General features: G+C 39.3%; 1 protein-coding gene across 1 annotated transcript; it reads left to right on the top strand.

The window, feature by feature from the left end:
- The first annotated feature begins 21,368 nt into the window (after positions 1-21,368).
- LOC113027452 (uncharacterized) lies at positions 21,369-23,237 on the top strand. Its single transcript, XM_026177062.1, has one exon. The coding sequence runs from the start codon at positions 21,418-21,420 to the stop codon at positions 22,417-22,419; it is 1,002 nt and encodes a 333-aa protein (XP_026032847.1). The 5' UTR covers positions 21,369-21,417; the 3' UTR covers positions 22,420-23,237.
- The last annotated feature ends 607 nt before the right edge of the window (positions 23,238-23,844 follow it).

Genomic DNA, 23,844 nt, shown 5'->3' with positions numbered 1-23,844 from the left:
GGAAATCATCTGTGTCAACTAATAGAAACGTGCCTTATTGCATTGGCCAGAATCATGTTTCCAAGGCACATTTTCATATATCCTTCCAGCCTACACTCCTCTTTCCCCCACCTACACAAATGACTTCTGCAGATCTCCAGCCTTATCATGCAATTAGGCAGGCTCATTTAAAACGCCTGTGGCTTAATGTGATAGCAAAAATGTTGCAGTTAAATAAAACCATTTTAGCCATGATTTATGGTAGCGGAGAAGAAAAGGAGCTCTGAGGTACTGTTAATTAGTCACATGGCTCTGTTATTATGCTTAAGATTTAAATTGTTTCAGCATAGCATCCAATCAGGTCACTCCAACCCTTGGCACGAATGGCAAATTAACATGTTGTAAGCTTGATGGGTGTTCATTTCATACGTGTGAACACTTGTCTTTACAAACAAACCCATGCATCATTTTTAATTGGCTGCGTTTGGACTGCAACTTGTGCTAATTAAAATGGAAAGTCCTGGCAAACGAGCTGCTGCAAAACCCATGCTGTGATTTGGTTATCTTACTTTATCTATTAGTGGATTTACTTACAGCGTATGCATGAGACTTTGGGGATGTTAACAACCTGAAGAGGATGTGAAAAAATTCCTAGCCATTGGAAAACATTGGAAAACAAAGCAGTTGTTGTTTTTGCTCAAAACTTTAAAATCTGCTCAAACACCCTCAAAATATTACACGTTAATAGGCCATGTTGCCATGTGCTGGAGAAAAGGGTTTAAAGAGCCTAAGGGAGGAGACTGCAGGGCTGAATGTAGGCACTGTTCACACAAGGCTCTCTCTGACTCCGTGTTTACTCAACCAGACATATGTCCAAATCTACGCAGAAGAAAAAGTCATATTACCGTCTTCCGCACAGATTAACCCTACGATTCAGGTTAACAGCCCTCCAGTGCAGGAAATTCCTCTTTCACTCACTATAAGGGAAACCATAATTTTTGGTTTCCCTTATAATGAATTTTGGTCTGTGCTGAAGCACCCTCGGAATTTTGTCCATGAATTTTGGCATATGCAGTAAAATAAAAAGAAATCTTTAAGTCTTTACTTTTTATGGTCTTTGTAAATGTTGCATACATTTATCTTTTTTTTATAGATTGAGTCACTGAGCCACACAGGTATATTTACTACCATTTATAATGGAAAAGCAATAAAGATATCTCAACTGCATATGGCTTGTTTAATGGTTAAACATAAGACGGCAATAATATCCATCTTCTGGTTCACGTAGAAGAATCAAACAGAATTACTGTGACTAGTTGTGCCACGTTAGGAGTGTTTGACAATCAAGATATTCCTGGGTCTTTTAAATAAAGCCTGATAGCGTGGATTTTCCATGCTTGCATGCACTAAGAGTCTGTGTAAATAAAGGGAAAGAGCTGGTATAGCTCTCTCAAGGCTTTGCTCTCTGCTCAGGCCTTATAAGGTGGCTCGCAGATCAACAGAGCAGTTACTGGGGACATTTGATCCGCGGACACAAATGGAGAGCACTTGCACTGGAAACAGTGGGCAAAGAGGTTGGGGGAGGGGAGTTAACCACCCAGAATGTATCAGTGACATTGCTTCAGGCCCTTTCTAGTAATATTTCCACAATAAATCCATAGAGACATTGCATCTGGAAGAAAACTTACATCTCTTCACTGAACTTGAACTCCTTGACTTTTGCTCTGATTAAAATTAAAAGTTAAATGAAAATTTCTGCTGGTGCTCAGATGCTTTTATTACATGCAGGATCAGCTTGCTTTGGCCCACAGGCAACAGTTGCTGATTCACAAAACTGCTGTGATTAGAGGGTGATGCCAGGCTTTGTGACACTTCAAGATGACGGTGAATCAACATCTGGACATCTGGACACCTGGAAGTCAGTTGTGACAGCAGGTTGGGTAAGGATCATCCACGGGGTTCTCCGACCTTTGCGGTAAAACCAGCAAGAAAACAGCTGTTCTTGCACGCATCCACCACCCATCCTCCCTTTCTCCATCAGTCATTCCACTTAGCAAGAGCTGAGTCAACTTTGTAAAATGCACCCCCCCTCCCCACATGAGCAACCACCTCCCAGACACTTCGCTGTTGTCTCTAGCTCATGCTTTCTATGGCTGCTTTTATGTCTCAGAAGATTGTAGGGTGACTGTGAGAGTCTTGAAGAATTGCTCACGACATTTGTTTGTCAGAAATGCTCAGGCTTCTCCGTTGGTGGTATTTCCTTGGCCGTACCTTGAACTCTAAGTCACAATGAGAGATGTGAACAGGCAGGCTCATGCAGGGGGGGCTCAGGTGGCACAGTGGATGTGGAACGGTGAGAAAACAAGCAAGATGAGGAGGAGATACAGGGAAGGGGAGACCACCAATTGCAAAGCAGTGAAGTGAAACATTACACATTTGCTCCACTGGTTCACTGATTGGTCTGAAGTTGAGGCAGCTGACTGGGAGGATTCAGTTTCGTGACCCAGCACCCTTATCAGTGAGTATGTTTTCATTGCTGATCACTCAGTGAAACTCCTGCAGGGTCCACATCATGTAAGCCAAGAGGTGAATATCTGTGACGCAGAAATGCCGTTAAGACAGGGCGTTAAGTGAGTGACTTTGCAGATGTGCAGCTAACAGGCTCGGGATGCGGCAGCAGGTGTGAGGGCCAGACCACCTACAGTCCAACCTGAAAGTGCGCACTCCCTAAGAACTCTTCCCCAGCCCCTCATAAACAATGCAGGTGAATCCATGTGAATTCATCCCGGGCACCTCTACCTTTCTGTGATCACTTGATGTCCATAAAGCTCAGTGTTAAAGTTAATAATTGTAAAGTGCTTTTTTAAAATACTGCAAATCCATTTCAAGCCCATCTTGTCCTTTTTTGCATTATTTTGCAAACACTTTTGTAATTAGGTTTTTTTTCTGGAAACTTGAGCTTGTGTCCCTGGACTAGCTTGTCAATGTCCACTTTCTTATCAACCTCTCAAAAATCTGTACACTATAAGCTACATTTGCCTTTGTCACCATATAAGAACACTCGCATAGATGCAGGGCGTGGACACGTTAATGTACCGAGAACAGCAGCAAGGTATCAAAACACAGAGTCACAGACAGTTATAAGGTTTGTAATTAAGACTTGAAATGACAATAAAAATGTACAAAATGTACCAAGTACCAAGAAAGACTGCCTGCACTGTCTGTGTTTGCGAAACTGTCCTTGTCTGCACCTGAGTCTAACCTAGACTTTATACTTACTTAGTAGATTTTATACATACTTACTGTATGAAGTTCACCACCTGGGTGCATGTGTTGCTGGTGCATTGTAATGTAAACCTTCCGTGGACAAGCCCACGAGCCACCAAAAGCAGACAGGCATGTGCAGGTCTGTTCAGACTCTTGGAAGTTTACATTACTGGGATCCAAGTGGACCATAGCAGACTCATCAGTGGAAAGTGTAACCCCCACTTAAGTTTTTCGATTATGCTATTTTATTGCAAGAGCAGACATCGTAAAGAATATGTTATCACTAAGTAGTTTCCTAATATTTTATGCATAAATATTGCATCTTGTACTTTTTCATCCTTTTTAAAAATTATTTTAACAAAAATGCGATTAAATTGATTTCTCTCAAAATGCATTTGTTATTGCCAATTAATACAATTTTAGAATCATTTCTAATAGCCTTGGAGGATGGGACAGCAGGCCAGTAATCTAATAAATTATTCAACCTTGTAGTTTTAAACTCATTCATCGATGCTAAAATCGATAAAGGCGTAAAGCCGGGCTATGCTCTGAAGTTGTGATTTACACAGCAAGAGGCCCCTCAGTAAACAGAGGGAGCAGACGCACTGCTCAAGGGCCCCTCATTCATCTCATCATCTCAAGGACACTGACAGCTGGCCTTCGTGATGGGACAACGAGTCAGAGAGGTGCTCCAGCAGAGAGAGACGTTGGCCAAGGGCTCTTTCTGCTCTCGCTCTCTGAAGGGGTTAAAGTCTTAATCCTCCGCTATTCTCTGTGGCATAAGGATTAGCCAAACAAAGTTTAATATGCAAACCTTCAGGTTAGGGACAAGAGCAAGATCCCAGCTATGTTGCTCCAAAGCTGGTCAGTTGATCGCAAACATGCATCCTTTGCTTCTCTCACTGGCTGTAGCTCGTACAAAAGGCCATGTTGGCCAGAGGGTGACCACCCCCATCAAAGCCTTTTATGCGAAAAGAACAGGCTGACTTGTCTCTCTGCACTTTACACATATGCATTTTGTCACCACCAGCTAAGTCGTGATTGAGATAGCATTTGCATTAATTCTCCGTGAAAATATTGTCAGAGTTATGTAAACAACCGCATAAATAGAGCGATTTCACAGCTCAAGCTGCTGACTCTCAAAGGGAGTTTTGTTTGCCACTGCTCAGCAGTATATAAATATTCAATTGCCTGTTAGCCACAGCTGCTGCTAATCCTCGGCAGAAGCCGCTGCCAAGTTGGAACATATTTGAGGGCAACTGGATAATAAATCATAAGAGCTCAAACACAGAAATATACCAAGGAGCTTGCTGTTTACACCTTTTGTTCTGCAGTGATGATGGTTGTGACAGCAGGCTCATGTGACCAGGACTAAACTCACTGAGAACTGTAGGCCATAAATGGACCGTCAGTGCTCGAAGGCAAACACAATGAAAGAAGAGCTCCTCTCTTGGCACAGGAAAGTATGACTGGGTAGTGTTTATGTCCCTTTTGTGTTTTTATGTCAGTAATTTATACTTTTTTCACGTGTGTGTGGTTTTTTTGTAGAATTAAATAATTTTCTACATTATTGATTATTACTCTTAACTATCTTTACTTTAACTTTAAGAAGTTAGTTGTTCATTAAAAATCAGATAAGGGTAGCGTGACAGATGTTTACTTTGATTACACAAACATTATGTAGGACCAGGCATTAATTTTTAAATAACTGGGCATGACTTGAACATATATAATATTATACTACAGTATATTTATAACTAACTAAGCAGCTCAGTGTCTTTCTCTTGACAAACTTTTCTTTAAAGATATAACACGTCTTGGTGTTATATCTGTTATATTTCACGTGGATTTGAAATATAAAAGTGAGTTAAATGGTCAAATGTGATTTGGATGCAAACTATATTGTGAGTAATATATAATTTAGAATATACGACTTTCATTCCTAAATGTTGCCAAAACAATCAAAGATGGTAAAATCTGAAACATACTTCTACAAGTAAAATATATTTTCATGAAAGTTTGACCTTATTTGATCTTGAAGACGAGGTCAGAGCTCTAAAGTATTGTGATATTTAGTATCATCATATGTCATTCCCTATATGCCCCTATATGTAAGAAACATAGTTTTAAATAGCTCTATATACCGTTATTATCACTTTGGCCTTAACTCACATTTTAGTGGTTTGTTAACATGACCCCACTTCATCCCTACAAGGTTTTATTAGAATTCATGCAAAACTTTCCAAGTTATCGTGCTTGAAAAGCAGAACGAATTACACACTGCATGCAAACACTACCTCCTTGGTGGAAGTAACAATATCCACTTCTGTTTCATGATGCAAAGAAACCCCATATTTTCAATTACATTTGACAGATTGGTATTTTTTCGAGGTTTTGGGCTACGTGTGTATTTCATGAGTCTTGTTCTATTGAAAAAAAATAACAAAAATATGAAAGAGGACCAAAACATGCCAGTCCGCTTCTGTTGTCCAGTAATTAGCTCTATCAGAAACATTTTACTTCAGTGTTGCTTTGACAAGGACATGACAAAACATTGCAATAAACATGAGAGAGAACAAGTCTGGATTGCATTAAACCAAAGTCAAGTAGGAACAATAGTGTGAAATTTGGTATTCCGCACTTTACAGTGTTAACGTGAAATGAAGATAAAAATGAAAAACCACAGAAGACCCTGAAAAATCATCTGTTTTTATTTTATACATTCTGCTTAATGTCAAATGGAGATGAAGAAACTGCTCCAGGTGTGGTAATTACACCTTTTTGGCCTGCAAACTATTATCGAAAGCAATCTTTCTTCCTGCAGATATTAGTCATCTATTTCAAGAGTGCGAATATAGGTATGATTAATTGCTTGAACCAGGACTACAAAGACAGTTTTGTATAGTTTTGCAGGTGTTTGCCTGACTTGTCAGGTGAGGAACAGATTTTGTCAAACAGTTTTGCAACTCGGCAGGATATTCACAAAGCCTAACAGCTGTGATTTCTTAAAGGTACGGACCACGGAGCATTATGGTCAGGGTTCTTTAAAAACATCCCAAACATAACTTTTTTCAGAAAGAAAACTTGTTACCATACCTCCAACGATCAGTGGAATGCAGGAACGGAAGAAGGACCAATAAAGTTGAGGGATTCCACTGATCTGTAATGCGGCTTATAGGATGTGTCCAGCTATTTCTCTGGTGTCATCTTATCAATGAGATTCTGTGTGAAGCTGGTAAGTCCTTTGGCTGACCAGAGTATCAAAAACTGGTCATTAGGACATGAGTGACAAGTGGCTAGAGCCAGCAGGGCTCAGACCCAGGTAGCGTTCCACTGCTGATCTGTCCAGACCAGTTAATCCTCAATTCCTTTTTTTTCTTTTTTTGCCTGTCCCGTTTGGTTCTTTTGCCGTCAGAATTGTTGTCTAAAGGTAAAGAAAGATGCCCAACGGATTTACTTTACCAAATGGACCATCCCAGCCTTGCCGTATTGGTCTATTTGATTCACCTTTGCTTTTATTGTTGATTTTATTTTCATTTGCTGAACACGGGACAGACTTGACTGGGGAAAAGAAAAGGGAGAAAGAAAGAGGGGGAAAAAAGAGCGGGGAAGAAGGATGTGATAAGGGGCAAAAACCAACAAAACAAACAGACAGAAAATACATATATCAATCACCTGGATCACCTGTTGAGAAAGAAAAAAGAGAAAACAATCAATTCCAACTTTATGTCCAACACAAGGCACTAAACAGAGTATCACTAAAGAAAGTAAAGAAGGCCCAGCTCTGAAAGCTTCACTTCAATCCAAAGTGAAACCCAGCAACCATTTTTCATCAGGCCGTCTTTACTACGGAGAGGATTAAGTTATTTCTAGGTTTAGAACAACTTTGATCATGACTGCTGGATCCTGGAATGCACAAGTCTTGATCAGAAGCCAAAGCAGCAATTACCTGATGACAGAAGGTCATTAAGATGGCCGGCTGCCGCCTGGTTCCAGACACCCACCTTAACCACAACCAACCAGTTCCTTTGATAACATCAAACTCACTTCTTCTTGTCTAAGCTCTACCACAGTCACACTAAGCAAAGCCACCTAGTGCTAAGTACAGATCTGCTAGACTCCACTGACACCCAGCATCCCCCACAACTAAAGGAGAGGAGTGGCCCAACAGGAAGTGTCCAGGGCAAGGCAACGCCAGAGGCTGTGAGGTGGTTATGTCCATATGTCCATGCTATCTGTGTGCTGTTCTTGATTTCCCCCCTCCTACTGTAATTCCTTGGAGGCAGTAAACTGAACTAAAAAGGTTTAGGTTGACAAGTGTTTATCCTAGTTTTATTGTATATTATTAAAAAAATAAAAATAAAGAGTTATACAAGGACTTTGCATCCATCCAAGCACCTATCTGTGTGGTTTAGTCCATCCAACAATAAGCAGGATGTGATATAAAATCAAAGAGGAAGTCCTGATATACTTTATACCTTAGTATTCAAAAGGGACATGCCAAAGCGAACAGACTGTTTAAATCTATTGGTTGGCAGTAGCTCCACAGTGTAGTTTTACATAGTTACTTGGTCAGTGAAAGGCCACTGGTTCAATTCCATCTGGAGACAGAAATCCCATTTGAAGTTGTGTCAGAAGGCCTCCTGGATTAAAAAAACAAACAAAAAAAAAACAACTTCCAAAAAACAACTGCTAATAAGGGAGCAGCCAAGAGCAGCTTATACTGTTTGAAGAAGCTAAGTGCACTGACACTGATTGTTTTGTATGAAGAATAAATGAACAAAATAAAACGTGCCTGTAAAATTGCCATGAACATGAAAATAAGTATTAGAGATCCAAACCACTTTTTTTCAAGGTTCAAGTTTCTTTATTTTTCACATGCATAGTTATACAAGTATAACACACAGTGAAATGTAACCTGACACGCTCCTTGACAAATGGGGGGGGGGGGACATTATATATATAGTATATACATTAGGTGAATGTGCAGTAGTAGCAGCAAGCAGGTGAATTCTGTACATTAATAAGAATAGACAATCTGACTATTTTACAGAATAGACAATATAAACATATTTAAAATTAAAGGAATTTTTGCTCTTGCTCTGGTGTTTCTCTGTTGTAGTGTTGGACAGCTTAAGGTGGAAGGACTGTCTTTAAGGGGCAGCCTCGTGTGGCCAATACAGAAACTGCAGTTTGTGTCACTTCCTCACTGGCTTCATTTTTCAGGCCTGGAGGCTTCTGCTGTAAAGGCGAAATTAGAGCATGAAATGTACAGGTTGACCTTTGACCCATCTGTTCCTTTTGCCCTATTGAGTCGACAAGTAAACTAAGGTTACTCAAATGTCTACGAGGTCAGGGCAGGGTCAACGTACCTGCAAACAGGGAAGTGGAAAAGATCACAGGGCCGAGCTTCTGTTGAGACCTTGATAACATTTGAGAGTGGTGAGGCTCAGGTCGCTGTTATGCTGGCTGTCAGTCTTAATTTACAAGGTTATGACAACGGGGAACTCTGCTATCTGCTCTAATGTTTTGAGTCTTTCTTTTTTGTACAAATGTTGCAGGACTGGCACCAAAGTCCCAGACAGAGTCTTTTTCTTTTCTAAGCTATCAGTTTCTGTTCTGTTTTTCTGCTATGTAAGAGCTCTAGTTCCCAAATCTTTGAGTTGTGCTACAAAACTCCAGCTCAACATGTGTCTGTCAGTGAATATACAGAGTTTACATAATTAACAATCCTCCGTTGGGTCTGATTTTGCCACAAAATTATTCAGTCCCTACGTTTTCCACTTGCTCTAGAGTTATTGCCCTCAGGTGGCCAAGTACCATTGATCCCCATCCTGAGAATTTACATTGTGCATATCAAGAGGAAACAAATCAGCAGTGAGGAAACAAACAGCGTTTTGGTTACACTCATAAAGACCCTGGCAGGAAATACATAAATAAAAGCTCTATTTTTACCCAGGTCTCCCACAGAAGCCAACAAGTATGGCAAAAGTAGAAGTAAATACTGACTAATGACATTGATTCATCAGGAATATCATAAGACAGCATCTTGCAATAGTTGTCATGTCTTGTGAAGATAAACTATTTTAGGCTTCTAATTTAGCTTCTAAACATTACGCTCTTAAAGACACCTAACTTCTCACACCTTTCCAACTTTGAAATTTTTTGAACATTTTTTACTTTTCGCTGCTAAAAAGCCAACAAGCAGTGTAAGTTGGAAAATATGCAGGAATTTAACTACTAACCCAGATATGATTGCATTTTGAGTATCTGTACAGCTGTGGTCTTTTACATTGTCCAAAGAAAAACAGCAAGTTATTTTCGATAGCTCCAGGCTGGTTTTGGAACTACAGGTGGTATTTTGACAGGGTTTCAGGAAAGGTTCTCATAAACACAGCGAGCTGAGAGTTTGTAAGACCTTTTCTATCCCCAGATTTTCCTTGAACTCTGTGTTACCACTGGTTAGTAAGCTATATTTGGCATGGCTGATAGTACATTATGACACACATTGCTGGCTTTTCTTTTATTATTATTCCAGATTAGAGATGGATTTGAATTATTTCTGTAATTTATTAGCTTTGACCATGAATGGCAGTTCCCATTTTAGCTTTGTTGGAGTGCTCATGTGACCTGAATCCAAACGAAACTGCAAAATAAACTAAAGATCTTTTGGCAGCTCTCAGTAAAATAATAATAAGACATTTTAGTCTTCTCTGAACACCTTGGAAGTGTTTCTGCAATAAAAATCCTAAATAACACCTTCTTACGGGGGATTTTTGCACTTTCCCTCCCTTTCTAGCTCTTTTGGCACACATGCAAAGTCAAAGTGTAGCATGATTAGATCAGCAATGATTCCAAGGCCTCTGCCTCCACGGCATGTTCAGGCTTTACAACGAGACGTCGCTCTTATCAGAGACAATGCTACATTCCACAGCGGGGCAGACGGAGTCACATTTTTTTCTCTATCCATCGACAAGATTTACTATTGCGCCCACTATCTCTGTGATTTGTAGTTACAGCCCACTTTGAAATGATCCCATTTGCGTCTCCGCCCTCTGGCACACTGCTAATCTGCAACATGGAGGAATATGGGTGGTGTTCGCACTCACCTGTCAGTGAAAATACCCCCTCTGCCCACACACCCAAAGAATAATCCATTTTAAACTGTATGTTTTCTCCCTCGTTAAACTCAATGGCAGGAAGAATAGTTTAAAGCATATGTGTAGAGAAGTTATTAATTCTTAATTCATAATTCTTCAATGATTTAATATTTAAAATTTATTTATTTGTTTGTTTTTAAATTATTATATTAACATTACATTTCAGTACTCATTGTTTCAAAGATTTATTGAGATTAAATTACTTATTTTTACTTAATAGCCCGGCAGTTCATTCCCACGTCCCAGTTACCAACTTTAGTGGATTTTTCTGCATCAGAGCTGTTTTGATGTGTAAGTAAGCTGAATGCCTGCTTTGGGCTCATGTGGAAAACTGGGGCTTTCAAATGTCTCATCGAAGTGCTTGTCTGGTCACATAATGAGGAAGGAAAAAGTAAACATCTGAAGCAGGCGTCAGGTATCTTGTGTTTGATGTCAGAAAAAAATTCCACTAATATTAAGTTTTCATCATTGTATGTGTTCAGTCCACCTGCTTATGGTTTATTGAGAGAGAGCGAGAGAGCATTTTTATAGGTAGGATAGCAGTGCACTAGGGTCTTATGTGGCAATGACAAATTGATTACATGGTTCACGGGTCAGGTAGGATTTTGTTTAGGACCCCGCTCTGGTCTGCATAAAATACTCATGGTTTTTAGAGAACTTAGAAAACAAATTGCATTGACAGTGCTGGGAAAAGGCCCAAAATGAAAGTAAAGACAAAGAAATCAATGATTTCTGATCTGTAAGTAGAGGTAATGAAACTTTCTTCTTTTAAATCTGCAGGATGGAGCAAGAACACGGACCAAATATGACAAAAATCTGAAGACTTCTTGCAGTTCTGGGAACTAAAATAAGTACCACAAGTACCTACTTTTTTACAGTCAAACTGCTTAATTCTTTTCTGGCATTTGTGTAGTTCATTATTAAAAATACAAAAAATCCTTGGTTGAATTCTTGAATAAACAAAATAAATCATTATTTTATTTGATTCTATCTTTGCATCTCCACTGTGATTGAACCCGCTTTGACAAGCCTCTTTTTTCTTTCATCATGACTTCTGTGTGAGGATGCCAGCACTGATTTCATCAGGTATTCATATCCCCACAAATACACACAATTGTGAAGAACATGTGTGTAATGGAAGGCTTTCTTAAGTGTTCACAAAGCTCCATCATTTTCACATGAGTATGATTTTTGGTGTTTATTAGCCAGTGGTCAAAGAAGTTAACTCTGTCACTGAATAACCAGGTAATAGCTACTCTCAACTGAGTGTCTTCCATTGACATTAAACAGATCTGGTGACATACTGTCATCACATCAGAAACATCTGAAGGTATCAAACTTTAAAAAATAAATGATCAAACCCCAACTCACTGAAAAAGATAGAGCTAGCAGTAGGAGTTAAGCAGCAATACTGATGCTGTGGACAAGCCTGAGGAGTTAGTTAATATCTAGTTGTCCAAAATATAAATCGAGTTTTCCCGATGCGTGGCTGGATTTCATAATGACACTCCTCAGTGTCAGACTCAGGTTCTGACTTCTTACAGGTGCCATAAGATTTTTAATTTGTCTGACCCTAACTCAACTGTCGTATTAGTCAGATGACTATAGTCTAATTTCATTGCAGGTGCAAACTTTGCATGTGACTTTGCATCTTCTGATTGATATATATATGTAGTTTGTTTTTTTTGAGAGATTTTATTGTTCATTAAAAAGCCAAGCTAAAAGAAAGCCAATTTGACTCTTTGTATTCGCAGCCATCCTTTGTATTTCTTTATGCTTTTGTTTCAAGCCATGGAAGCCATTGTGCATGGAGACAAATGGGAAAACCTTTGTTATTTTATCTTTTTTCCGGTGACTGGCTATAATCTCTCAAGCAATCTGTACAGCAGATTGACCGAAACACAGAAGCTTCAGTACACATAGGATTCTTGGAAGAGCTGATGCTGCCGAACAGTCTTAGCTCATGAGTTAGTAAGCATGAGGATTATAGAGGAATTGAGAGAACAGTACTCACAGTGCTTTGAATTCAATCCCCCTTTCTGTGTCTCTTCTGTGTCCCCAGACAAGTCCAAGCTATGAGAGGCAGGGCCCCATACCGGGCTGCTTATAAGCTATTTGACCTACATGAAAGTGTCATGGCAGAAAGAAAAAGGCTGACCTCTTCTTCTTGGTCACCATATCCTTCTCAAAAATCATTTGAAGTTAAGCTCAGCGTTAAATGAATCTCTGGACTGTGAAGATAAGCCGTACTCGACAGGAAGTCTTGAAATATTTTCTCTTTTTTGATTGGATGATAAAGACTTAATGGAAAACAATTATTTAAAGGTAGATTAGCTTTTAAGAGTATTTACACACACACACACACACACACACACACACACACACACACACACACACACACACACACACACACACACACACACACACACACACACACACACACACAAATGGAGTTCAAGCACATTTTTGTACAAATTCATGTTAAAAGAAGACATTTTACATTTAACGTAAACCTCCATATTTAAATATCCAGAAATGTGTCTAATTCCAGTTTCTGGGAATGCTTTGACAATAACTGAAATACTTGAATAATTAGAAAAAGCAATTTAAGTTGTTTCTTCCAGACTCCTTTATATTAAATCATAAACATGGGAAATTCATAATAATTGGGGCTAGCAATTGAGAAGATATGAAACTGCTGAATCACATGCAGTCTACTGCTGAAAGACCCTATGACTGTGATCCTGTCAATGAAGACATGAGCCGATGTTGGCCAAACACTTCAAAGATCTCAGAAGAGAACAGTGACTTTCAGAATTACTGTCTTCCTTTTGGCTTATCCACTTTTCTAAGGAATTTCTTGTACCTAAATAACTGTTTGTGGATTTGATCAGTTGGGACCACACTCAAGCGTCACTTTAGCCAAACTGTCTACCCTCACTCACCGAAACCCCTGCAATCTTATCACTAAAGCAAGAACATAGCCTTTTTATTGATTTAATGACAGACATGACCGACAGCGTTATCTCTCGGATCCAAGTTGGTTTTTGATCTCTTGATCTTTTCTCACATTTGAAGCCACATCAAAAGTTTTTGAGCTATTCAAAGAGGACTGCAGAATATGGCATCCTGTCTTCATGTGAACTAATCCAAGCCAGGTGGAAAGAGTGGAAGGAATGAAGACTGATTGATGGCCTGAAATACAGATGTAACCAGCAAAACTGCCAGATGTGCAGCACTGAAATACCTCCATGGTCTAATATTCCACTCTGGTTGTTCTGATATCTGTCTGAGACAATGTAATATTTGTCCTTAGCTTAGTTTATCTCATACCCTCCTACCAGGTACACAGGCTAAAACCTGTGGCTTTTTTCAAGCTAGCTGATGCTTTGATCATTTTAATTACAGCACATTAAGTAAGCTGTAATATTGTTTTATACTCTGCCATCAGCCTGATGTAGGGTTCAGGTCTTGGCTGCTATCTTCAGCAGTGTACTCGGCTCTGAGTAATCCCAACAAAACACCATTCAAAATACAGGCATTTGCATCAAAACTGTTATTAACTTAAGACTCCAAATCTACTTTAAGAAAGGATGCCAGCATTTCCCCTCAGCTCCAAAGAACAGATGCCACATAACTGCCCTCTTTATAAACTCCACTACTAATTATTGAGTACAGGCATTTGAAAGCGAGCTACCAGGTGTGACTCTGTACGCTAGTTTTTCATGAATGAAACAGCAGATGATTTTGAATTGACTGACCAGCTAGCCTTATGAAAAACTAAAGGGAACGTATACATACTTGATCATTTAAAGAAAAACAAAACAAGTTGTTTTTTTTTAACTTTTCTGTTTTAAACAACAGCAAGAACTTCTGTTTCACTCAACCAGCTTTCTTACCTCATGGTGTGCAGTGATTTACAGTCCAGGTCTGCATCTATGTCGACCAGTTTTGCACGCTATTTTCACTTGTTCGACAGAATCACTTAAGCAGGCAAACAAGCAATTAATCACAGGTTTTAACACTGACCCCGAGCCTTAACCCGCACCACTGAGAGTTCTGCTCTTTGTCAAGATTCACAGCTTGACAGATTTAATCAGCTTGTAGATAATTATTGAATTTAAAGATTTTAACTACTGTGCTTAAAAAAACAACAACATAAAAATCTTATATTGCAAGTAAAAGCAGGAAAAAAACCCAATATAACTTTAAATGGAAAACAAGGGGCTTGAAATGATACACTGTGACTCAATAGGCAGACAAAGGCCAGAACACACACACTCACAGAAAAAAAGGGATGAAAGGATCAAAAGTCAAAATCACCATGTAGCACACTGGTCTTTGTTATTGCTTTCTGAATTGGCAGCATGTTAGCATACAGAAAACAACAAAGAAAGCTCCTAGATCAAGTAAATTCTTCATCTGCAGAGGATTAGGCGTTTCATTAGTCACAAAAGCAAAGTGTGGACAGGATAACCTTCAGGCAAGTACAAATGACATAATCTGTGGCGAAATCTCAAAAAACAAGTGTTGGTTCATTCTTCCCAGCTGTCCAACAAACTTTGTTTTAACAGCATTTTTGAGGTGGCTTTCCTGGACCTAAAATCCTGTTTGGATTAAAACAAATAAAGAACTAAAAAGAAAGAATTGTTAAGGGACAGATTTGGTACTTCTAGGAAATATAGCCTTTCTTTTTCTAAGTCATACACTGCAACATTTATGCAACGGAGAGTTGCATATGTCTGCAGCACATAGTCAACGACAAAGCATCTCACTTAAGTGTCCTCCTCAGTTTTCACTGGATTGCAGGGGAGGACAACAGAGAACAGATGCCCTGCAGTCATAAAGTGAAAAGGGGAACAAAAACAGCCCTTCTAATTTGTTTAAACTTGAACTCCAGCAGGCTGATGGGAGGTAGGTTTTGGGGTGAATGGTGCCAGAGTGCTTCCCCTGTATACAGAGCCTCCCTATGCACATCAAAGATCCCCAGCATTAGCAGATAGCTGGTCACCCCCGTGAGCAAAAACAGCTGGGCCCAAGCAAAACAAAGATGATATAAGCAGCTTCCTCCTTAGGGGCGGCACTACTGCAGTCGACAATGATAAGCACCAGCCTATATATTTGAAGTGCATAAGTCCCCCACCCGAAACCCTCTTACTCTACCATCTCCCCGTTTTACCCCACCTGTCCTCTCACTGCACTACTAGCACCACCAAAAACAGACAAGTTACCGCCTCATGTGCTGCAAGAGGAAATATAAACTGCGATCTCTTGAACCCTGCCAAAAAAAAGAGTTCTGGCTTTTGTCACGACAACCATTTTGGAGAAGTAGCGAGTGTGATTTTAACTGGCAACGAATGACCTGTAAAATCATAAGAACATGATCTAAATGTCTAAAGATGTCTTCCCCCTTTAAAACACTAGGACCTGTAAACCAGACATATTTAAAACAAGTTTTTAAGTCTAATTTTATGGGTGCAGAATTTGACAGCAATGTGACAAGAAAGTGTACTAAGAAGGACTCTCCAGGCTTTACAATTTGCAGACGTTGCATAAAAGTGGAGGTAAACACTTTCAATTGCACAATTTCCTGTTGGATTTAGCTGACAGCGCTTGAGGCATGCACAACAGAGCAAGCTTGGATCCCTCTTCAGAGTCTGCCAGAAGCAAAAGTTCATATTTGTACACATAAGATCCTTCGAAACATAAAGATTTTAAGCTAATTTGTTTCCCAAAGTCTGTGCCTGAAGTCAAGCGTATCAGAGACGAGGAGAAGGAATACATTTTTGTAATGCCATCCTTCTAATATAGTCCAAACAAATTTACAAGGTCACAAGGATAGAGCTCTGCAAATGATTACACGGCATTATGTCATTAAAGGGGCTGATATGATTTTTGCTTGCACATGCTGTGGGCTACACTCTTTTGGCACTGGTTACTGTGTTCACTAAGTTCACTAATACGCTTATATTATGGAAATGCAGGTCACACGTCACCTGTGAGCTTTTAGTAACAAATTTTAAAGCCTATTCTCTAATTAATCCAGCACACAGTCAAATAAGGATTAACTGAGATGAATATTCAGAAAGAGCAGAAGTTGTGAATCAGCACACTGAGAAAGGAACTTCTTAACAGTTACACTGCAGTATAGTTTGCAATTTCACTCTCACTCAAGGTACTGTTTTTAACAGTTTATTGTCTTACTTAAAGTTATAGTGCGTAAAATCTTACCGCTAGAACTCAGTAGACTGCTGATTGCAGTCAACTGAGTTCTCAAACTATGAAATACTCTTTAACCCTGTGTTTTGAGAAGTTCTGTACAAATAAAGGTATTAAGGTAATAATAGCTTATAACCATGTGTTGTTGTTGTTTCGCTAGCTTTCAATTTTTAGCTCATTTTCTGAAGACGGGAGGGTCACATGGCTAATCTGTTGAGAAGTTAGTAATTACGACATTATCAGAAATAAATAAGCATGTATATGCACATTTTTTTGTATTAGAGCCCTGACTTCAGTCCAAGAGATGAGGTGAGATGAGGTGAGAGGTGAGATGGAGAATGACATTTTATTGAGATGCCAATCACGTTGTCTCCTTCCTTTGGATTTTCACTTCTTTGGTAAAAGAGGGATGATAAAATATAATCAGATGATAAAACACAGGCCTTCATGACTTCTTGACTCTGACGGTGCAGATGCAAATTAAAACGTGTCTTTGCAATTGCCTCGCTACATGACGTACTCTAAGCACATACATGGCAGACCACAAACCGGCGTCCATTTCTATATATTTTTAATTGATCTAAGTATATGAGAATGCATTGATTTATGCAAGCCAGTAGACATTGTTTTTTTTGTTTTGATCTTACAACTGACACAGAACTGTTGTTGGTGGATAGTTATGTAAAACTGAATGTATGACTTCTAAAAGTTTCATTTTATGCTCAAATCTCTTAATAAATTAATTTATTTTCCAGTGATCTGGTATTATCCAGTTCAAAGCACCAACACTTGGCTCAGAGTGATGTCACTGTCCCTGGGACTACATTGACTTTGACGAGCAGGAGGGGCCATCCCCAGAGGCCGTCCACGGCCACAGCCATGTCTGGATAAAGTGTGAGTCAAAGATCTCACAGCCAGGCTGTTACACCTCCATCTGGACCCCTGAATTAAACATCATCTAGGCAGACGGGCTCCCTGCCCCAGAGCTTGAGGGACCAGAAACTGAGGCCAATTAACCCATGCCTGGTCTATTCAGCTCTTACTGTGTAGCCAATTAGGAGGGCATGTCAAAAGATGATAAAACGTTTGGGTTCTGACTTGACATCACGAACACTGGACACCATTTGCATAAAATCACAGAGACCGGAGGAGAACATTTTGTCTCTGGCTGTGATTACAGTTCGCATAATCCAACTAAATAAAAATGCCAAGGATAATCATGATTAATAAGTGGGTATTTTAGGGCCCCAATAATATTTCCCTTGAATAATTTATAGAATAACAAAACCTTTTAAGTATAACCACTAAATACTACACTTGCAAAATCTTTTTTTGACTTGCCACATTATGTCACAACGTCATCAAATACTACTTTGTCTTCTTTTCTACATACTATGAAGAAATACTTCTGCAGATGACACAAGGACATGAAACACAACAAAGAGAAGGGCAGAAGTGAAAAGAAATCAGGAAGTCTTTTTTGCCTTTGCAACAGATGGAAATGATCACAGTTGTGGCCCAGTGTAACCTAGCTTATTAGACTGTGACATGGAAAATCATTTGCAATGTAACAGGATGCAGGCAAAGTTTGATTTAGCTTTCACTTCACTGAGTGGTGCCGTTAAACATTTCGAATAATATGTCCAGGATTTATCATTACACAGAGCAGTGTCTAAGTATAAGAACTAATATGTTTTTCATTGTTTGGCTCTACTCCAGCACACTGAAATAGAAATGAAACACATGCTATGTGGTCAAGGTGCTGACATTCAGCTTTGAGTGTGTTTGGGAGTGTTCATAATGATATGGACCATATGACCAGTGTAGTAGGGGCAGGCAAATCCCCCCTATAAAACTTAAATTTCCACCCCAGACACTGAAAAGGGACAGCTTGTGTGGGGGTCCTGATGACCTTTTCTTAGAAAAGCAATTGCTGTCTTCCTCTTTGAATCCATCCATCCATCCATCCATCCATCCATCCATCCATCCATCCATCCATCCATCCATCCATCTTCTTAAATGATTAACGTCTCCTTAACAAATTTCAAAGCCTAAAAACACAAGTGTATACATAATACTAAAATTACAATCAGATAAAGTTCTAATTGAATCATATCTGTTATTAACCTCTGTCTCTCTTCCACAGCATGTCTTTTATCCTGTCTTCCTTCTCTCACCCCAACCGGTCGCAGCAGATGGCCCCGCCCCTCCCTGAGCCTGGTTCTGCCGGAGGTTTCTTCCTGTTAAAAGGGAGTTTTTCCTTCCCACTGTCGCCAAAGTGCTTGCTCATAGGGGGTCATATGATTGTTGGGTTTTTCTCTGTATCTATGAAGCGCCTTGAGGCGACTTTTGTTGTGATTTGGCGCTATATAAATAAAATTGAATTGAATTGAATTGAATTAATATATCACTAAATCTCCTCCCTCTCAAATACTTCACTAAGGTTTGGTGACTCCTTTACTTTAAACAAGGAAAGGATATGTTCATTGTTCATTTCTTTTACCACTCAATAGAAAAAAAATGTTCTTAAAGATTTTGTTAGCACCATTACCTCTGGGTTGAATGCTGTGCTTCAGAGCAACTGCCGAAATGTTACAGAGCAACCTCATCTTGAATTTGGTGACGTTTCAGCCAGTTCTCAGTTGATTTGGTATTTATTGCTGAGCATCCTGTTTTAAAAGAAAATCCTGAAAACACCCTTGCAGTGGGGCTTACCTTCTGGGAAAGGGAAGAAAAAGGAGTTATAGTTTTTATTTGGGAAAGCCTAAAAAACCTTTATGGTCAGAAACACAAGAAGTCTCAGCTGAAACATTTTCACAACTGGATTTTGATGATCTTACTGACACAATTGCTGCCACGCCTGTCAATGCAGCGAAGCTGGGCTATGAAACTCCTCCAGCCGACAGCTTTATTAAATACATCTCTGCGTAAGTGTTTGTTGCCAGGTACTGTATTAAAGACACTAATCAAAAAAGTGGAGAATTTGAAATAAGCACGTTCTTTGCTTCATGTCAGCTATGATATAAAACACAAGGACACCATATGTTTCTTTGACTGTTTTCCCCCGTGTCTGTGAACCTGCTGCTTTCAATTCATTGCACAAACAAGCACGTGTAATCTTTACAACATTTGTAACTAGGAATTTATTGCACTCAGCCCCCTGCACACACTCAGTTGAATAGCTAATATTTTACATCAATCTGTTCCCTCAGGGTAGGAAAAAGTGTAATGACGGTGAAACTAGAAGAAACAGGTGTTCTTCTCGCCAAGCGTTTCTTTGAAGGTGCTGAGAGTTACAGAAAGATTGTGAATCACCGCTAATGGCATGAAATTATAGTTGTGGGGTGCAAAATGAACTCATGCCAGTGCAGCATAAGCCACGGCAGTAATTGCAGTACCTTGAAGGGTTATAGATGGCACGAATTGTGGAATGACAGAGGTGTGTTGTGCGTTAAATGAACAATGAACAGTGTTTACCGGGAATGCTGTGGGGAGGATTTACAGAGCGCTCCCTCGAATGTGATGACTGAAGTGCATTTCAAAGGCAAATAGTATATTTAATGGCATAAAGAAAAAAAAAGCCAGCTCGTTTTCACATCTACCAAATTAAAAAACCTAAAGACCGTGAAAGTAGCTGAAGCTGTGTGCCACCTGGACACTTGTTGAACTAAAACTAATCAGGCTAATAAGGTCAGACTGTTACTGTTCAAAGGAAAATACTGTTGTGTGACTTTCTGCAGAAGAGGTCTACTCTCAAAGGAAAGTGTCTGGAAAAGATTTATAGTTTCAAGGGGCACCATTTATAATTACAAAATACACAAGCTGAGCAGTTTAACTGAAGCCACTGAAACAAAGGCATTTGTAACAAATATTAACATGAGGCAGTGGTCTCATTACTCATTTGCTTTATCAGAAAAGGCGGCCATGACTAAACCAATTTAGACTCCACAAATAAAAGTCATTTGTATTCTTCGACAGGCAAAAACCAATAACCAGAATATATAAAGCAAAGGCCAGCAGGGAAATATCTTACTGGTGATTTTTCATGTTATTTTCAGTAATCTAATATAGCATGCATATTACATTTTTGAAATATTATACTATTGCTGGATGTGTTCTTTTTACAGAGCACAGATCAAGTCATTTATTATGATGTTGTTGCTCTTTGAATGTCTTCTAATCTCTTCCAGTATGGTGACGTTTCTGCATCTACAAATTAAAAAAAGCTTTCAAATAAGCACAGATGATAAGTTTAACATGTTGAGCATTGATTTTTGGCATCTTCATTGTGATTACTGGTACTACTACTCGGTACTTGTTTGTATCTATTTTTTGTATTTTCGTCTTAAAGAGAGATCCTCAGTTGCTTTATCTTGGGGTTTTGGTGTGGATCTGTTCCTCATTGGAGAGCTATGGTTAGAGGGAGTTATGTGATGCCAACTGTGAATCCCCTGTGGCTTTTATAAATAACATTTAAAAGGTATTACTTTTTGTAATGGTTTATTAAGTGATATTTTGACGAAAAATTCTTTCTCCACCACGTCACATCACGTCATGTCACATGAAGGAAAACGGGTAAATGCCAGTTACCGCATGACTCTGACAGCGCTTTTAGTCAGCTTTACAGAACTGAAAGTAGACTTTTATGAAGTGGTTTCCACACTACTGAAGATTCACTTCCCAAATAAAGTCAGATAAGTTCTGAGCTGCGAATGTATCACTCCCATTTTGGTAGAACGGGTCCTGGAGCGAGGTTTGGAAATCATCTTGACTTCTAAAACTTCTGGATCTCATGGCATATTTTACAGCCATGTTTGGTGCTGCAATTCTTTTGGGATTCATCAACCTTTTAATGGCAAAAGAAGATACGTGTGATCTCTATGCCACTCCTGGGCAGAGTCTGACTCTGCCGCTTGCATATGAACGACTGACAAACTCTCATATCCTGAGATGGGTTCATAACAATACAGTCATTTTCTACAGGCAAGGGAAAGTGTCAACTGGAAAACCAGAGGACATTACTTCAAATGGATCACTCGTGCTTAAGAAAATTCTGTTTTCAAGTCAAGGGATTTACAAAGGACATGTACTGCATCCCAATAATACATCTGCTAAAACATGGACTGGGCGCCTCTGCGTGCTGGACAAAGTATCAAAACCTCAGCTCAGTTATTCTTGTGACTTCAGCTCTATGGCTGTTAATCTTAATTGCCATGTTACTAAACCTGAGGGTTTGGTGTTTTCATGGACGCTTGATAAGGAGACATTAAAAAGTGAAACAAAACAAACACTGAGCATATCTTTTATCGATCTGAAAGCTGAGAGAAGTTTCACGTGTGATGTGGCAAACAAAATCAGCAAGGCGAGTAGCGACAAGGTTCGGCCGACTTGTCCACCTTTACTTTCTTTTAAACGTCAAACTGTAATGGCAGTGCTAGCAGGAGGAGGAGGTCTGATTCTTTTTCTGCTCTTCGTTATCGTTGGATTGTGCTGTTTACTCAGACGCAACAAAAGCCAAACGAGTCCCAGGGATAAAGGCGAACTGAGGATGCTTTCTCTACAGAAGCAGGAGACTCACTCTGTAAGCCCAGAACACAAGAATAACCACCCAACAGAGGTTGTCACTCCACCGCTGATACCTCAGCCTTCACCAAGAACATATTACCAGAATGTTCCTCAGCTTGAAGTTCAGACTGAAAACAGCCCTTCACTCATGTATGAAGTTCCTGACAGACCACAGCCTTCACCTGTACCGAAACCAAGGACCAGGAACCTCCAACAAGTAAACACCTGACATCACAATGAGTTTTTGGAGTGGTGACCAAAAATAGTGTTTGTGGAAAATGTCCTTATTATCTTTGCCCACACTCGTTCTTACTATTTGGTTTTGCAGGTCTTTAAGCTAAAACTTAAAATAACAAAATATTTATTTCCTTTTCAATTCAATGTTATGTGATTAAATCAACGTGTCATTACTGACAGTCTTAGCTGTTATATCACGAATGATCTAATTCCAGAGGTAATTCAGTCTGACGATGTAAGCAACTAGTCATAATTGATATCATAGAAATGATGCATAATGCTTGTAATATTCTGTAATTCTCCTGCTGTTAGGCACTCTCACGAAAAGGTACTTCAAGCTTACTAAATCATTTTAGAATTTTTTTTTTTAGATTTATCAAACAGAAGTGAACTGTTGGGACTTACACGGTATTTATGTATGTATTTTTCTTTAGCAACGCAGGAATAGCAACTGTTCTATTAATAGATCTAGGACAAAAGTGGTTTATATCAGCATTAGGCTACACAGACAGTAACTACTAGCATAAATTCATCCACTGGTTTTATCTTTGAAATGAGGAGAACATTGCCAAAAGCTGTGGCATGAGATTTATTATTATTAGGCTTTCAACAAGAGGAATGACCTCTTCTGTCAAAGAAATGACCAGTCACCATTTGACCTACTTCTGAAATCGTTTAAAAAAATAAAAAGGATACCCCACTTACACAACACTCTTACATGAAAGCAGATGGATTTTCTGTTACATGTAAATATAATGTGCGCTTACAAACTGTATGTGTTGTTTGAAATAAATAAAGTTGTCAAAATGATCTTTGCATGGAAAACTACACTAAACAGCTTATCTGTGTCAAACACAGCCCTTTGTCCCAGCTTCTTACATGTCAGCATTCTTGCACTTATTAAAATTTGCTTGCATGCAAGAAGTTATTAAAGGGAGAAAAAAATCAATAGAGAAATGGATTAGCTAAGGCAAATATCTATTATCTCCAACGGGTAAATGGTAATCCACACATGAAAGTGTTTGCTGTCTCGCCTAATGCTGTGTGACAGCCACATAATGGGATCCCCCTGAGCGTCACTGCCTAAAACTTACAAACCAATGTCATCTTTTGTCAGGTCCCGCTCCACTCCTGCTTTCTATACATGGCAAAAAAATTTCAGTCCAGCTGAATTTGCTCGTAAAGCTGGTATCTGCTCCTAGAACAATGCCCCTTTTTTCTCCATTTCCCAAGAAACACTGAGTCTTGGCTGGCAACTCGCCACATTCAGTCACCAGCTTAAACCGTGCACAACATACATAGATGGAGATGAACATCTCATACTGTATGTCTATTCCAGGTCTACCCTAGAAGTGGAAGGGAAATACGTCTACTGTAAATTATGCTTAATCAGTGGTTCTTGGAGTCTAGAGGATAC

The sequence above is a fragment of the Astatotilapia calliptera genome, chromosome 7, assembly GCF_900246225.1.
Source record: "Astatotilapia calliptera chromosome 7, fAstCal1.2, whole genome shotgun sequence".
Classification (NCBI taxonomy): Eukaryota; Metazoa; Chordata; class Actinopteri; order Cichliformes; family Cichlidae; genus Astatotilapia; species Astatotilapia calliptera.
The sequence above is the reverse complement of the archived record's forward strand: the minus strand, read 5'-3'. Positions and strand labels throughout refer to the sequence as shown.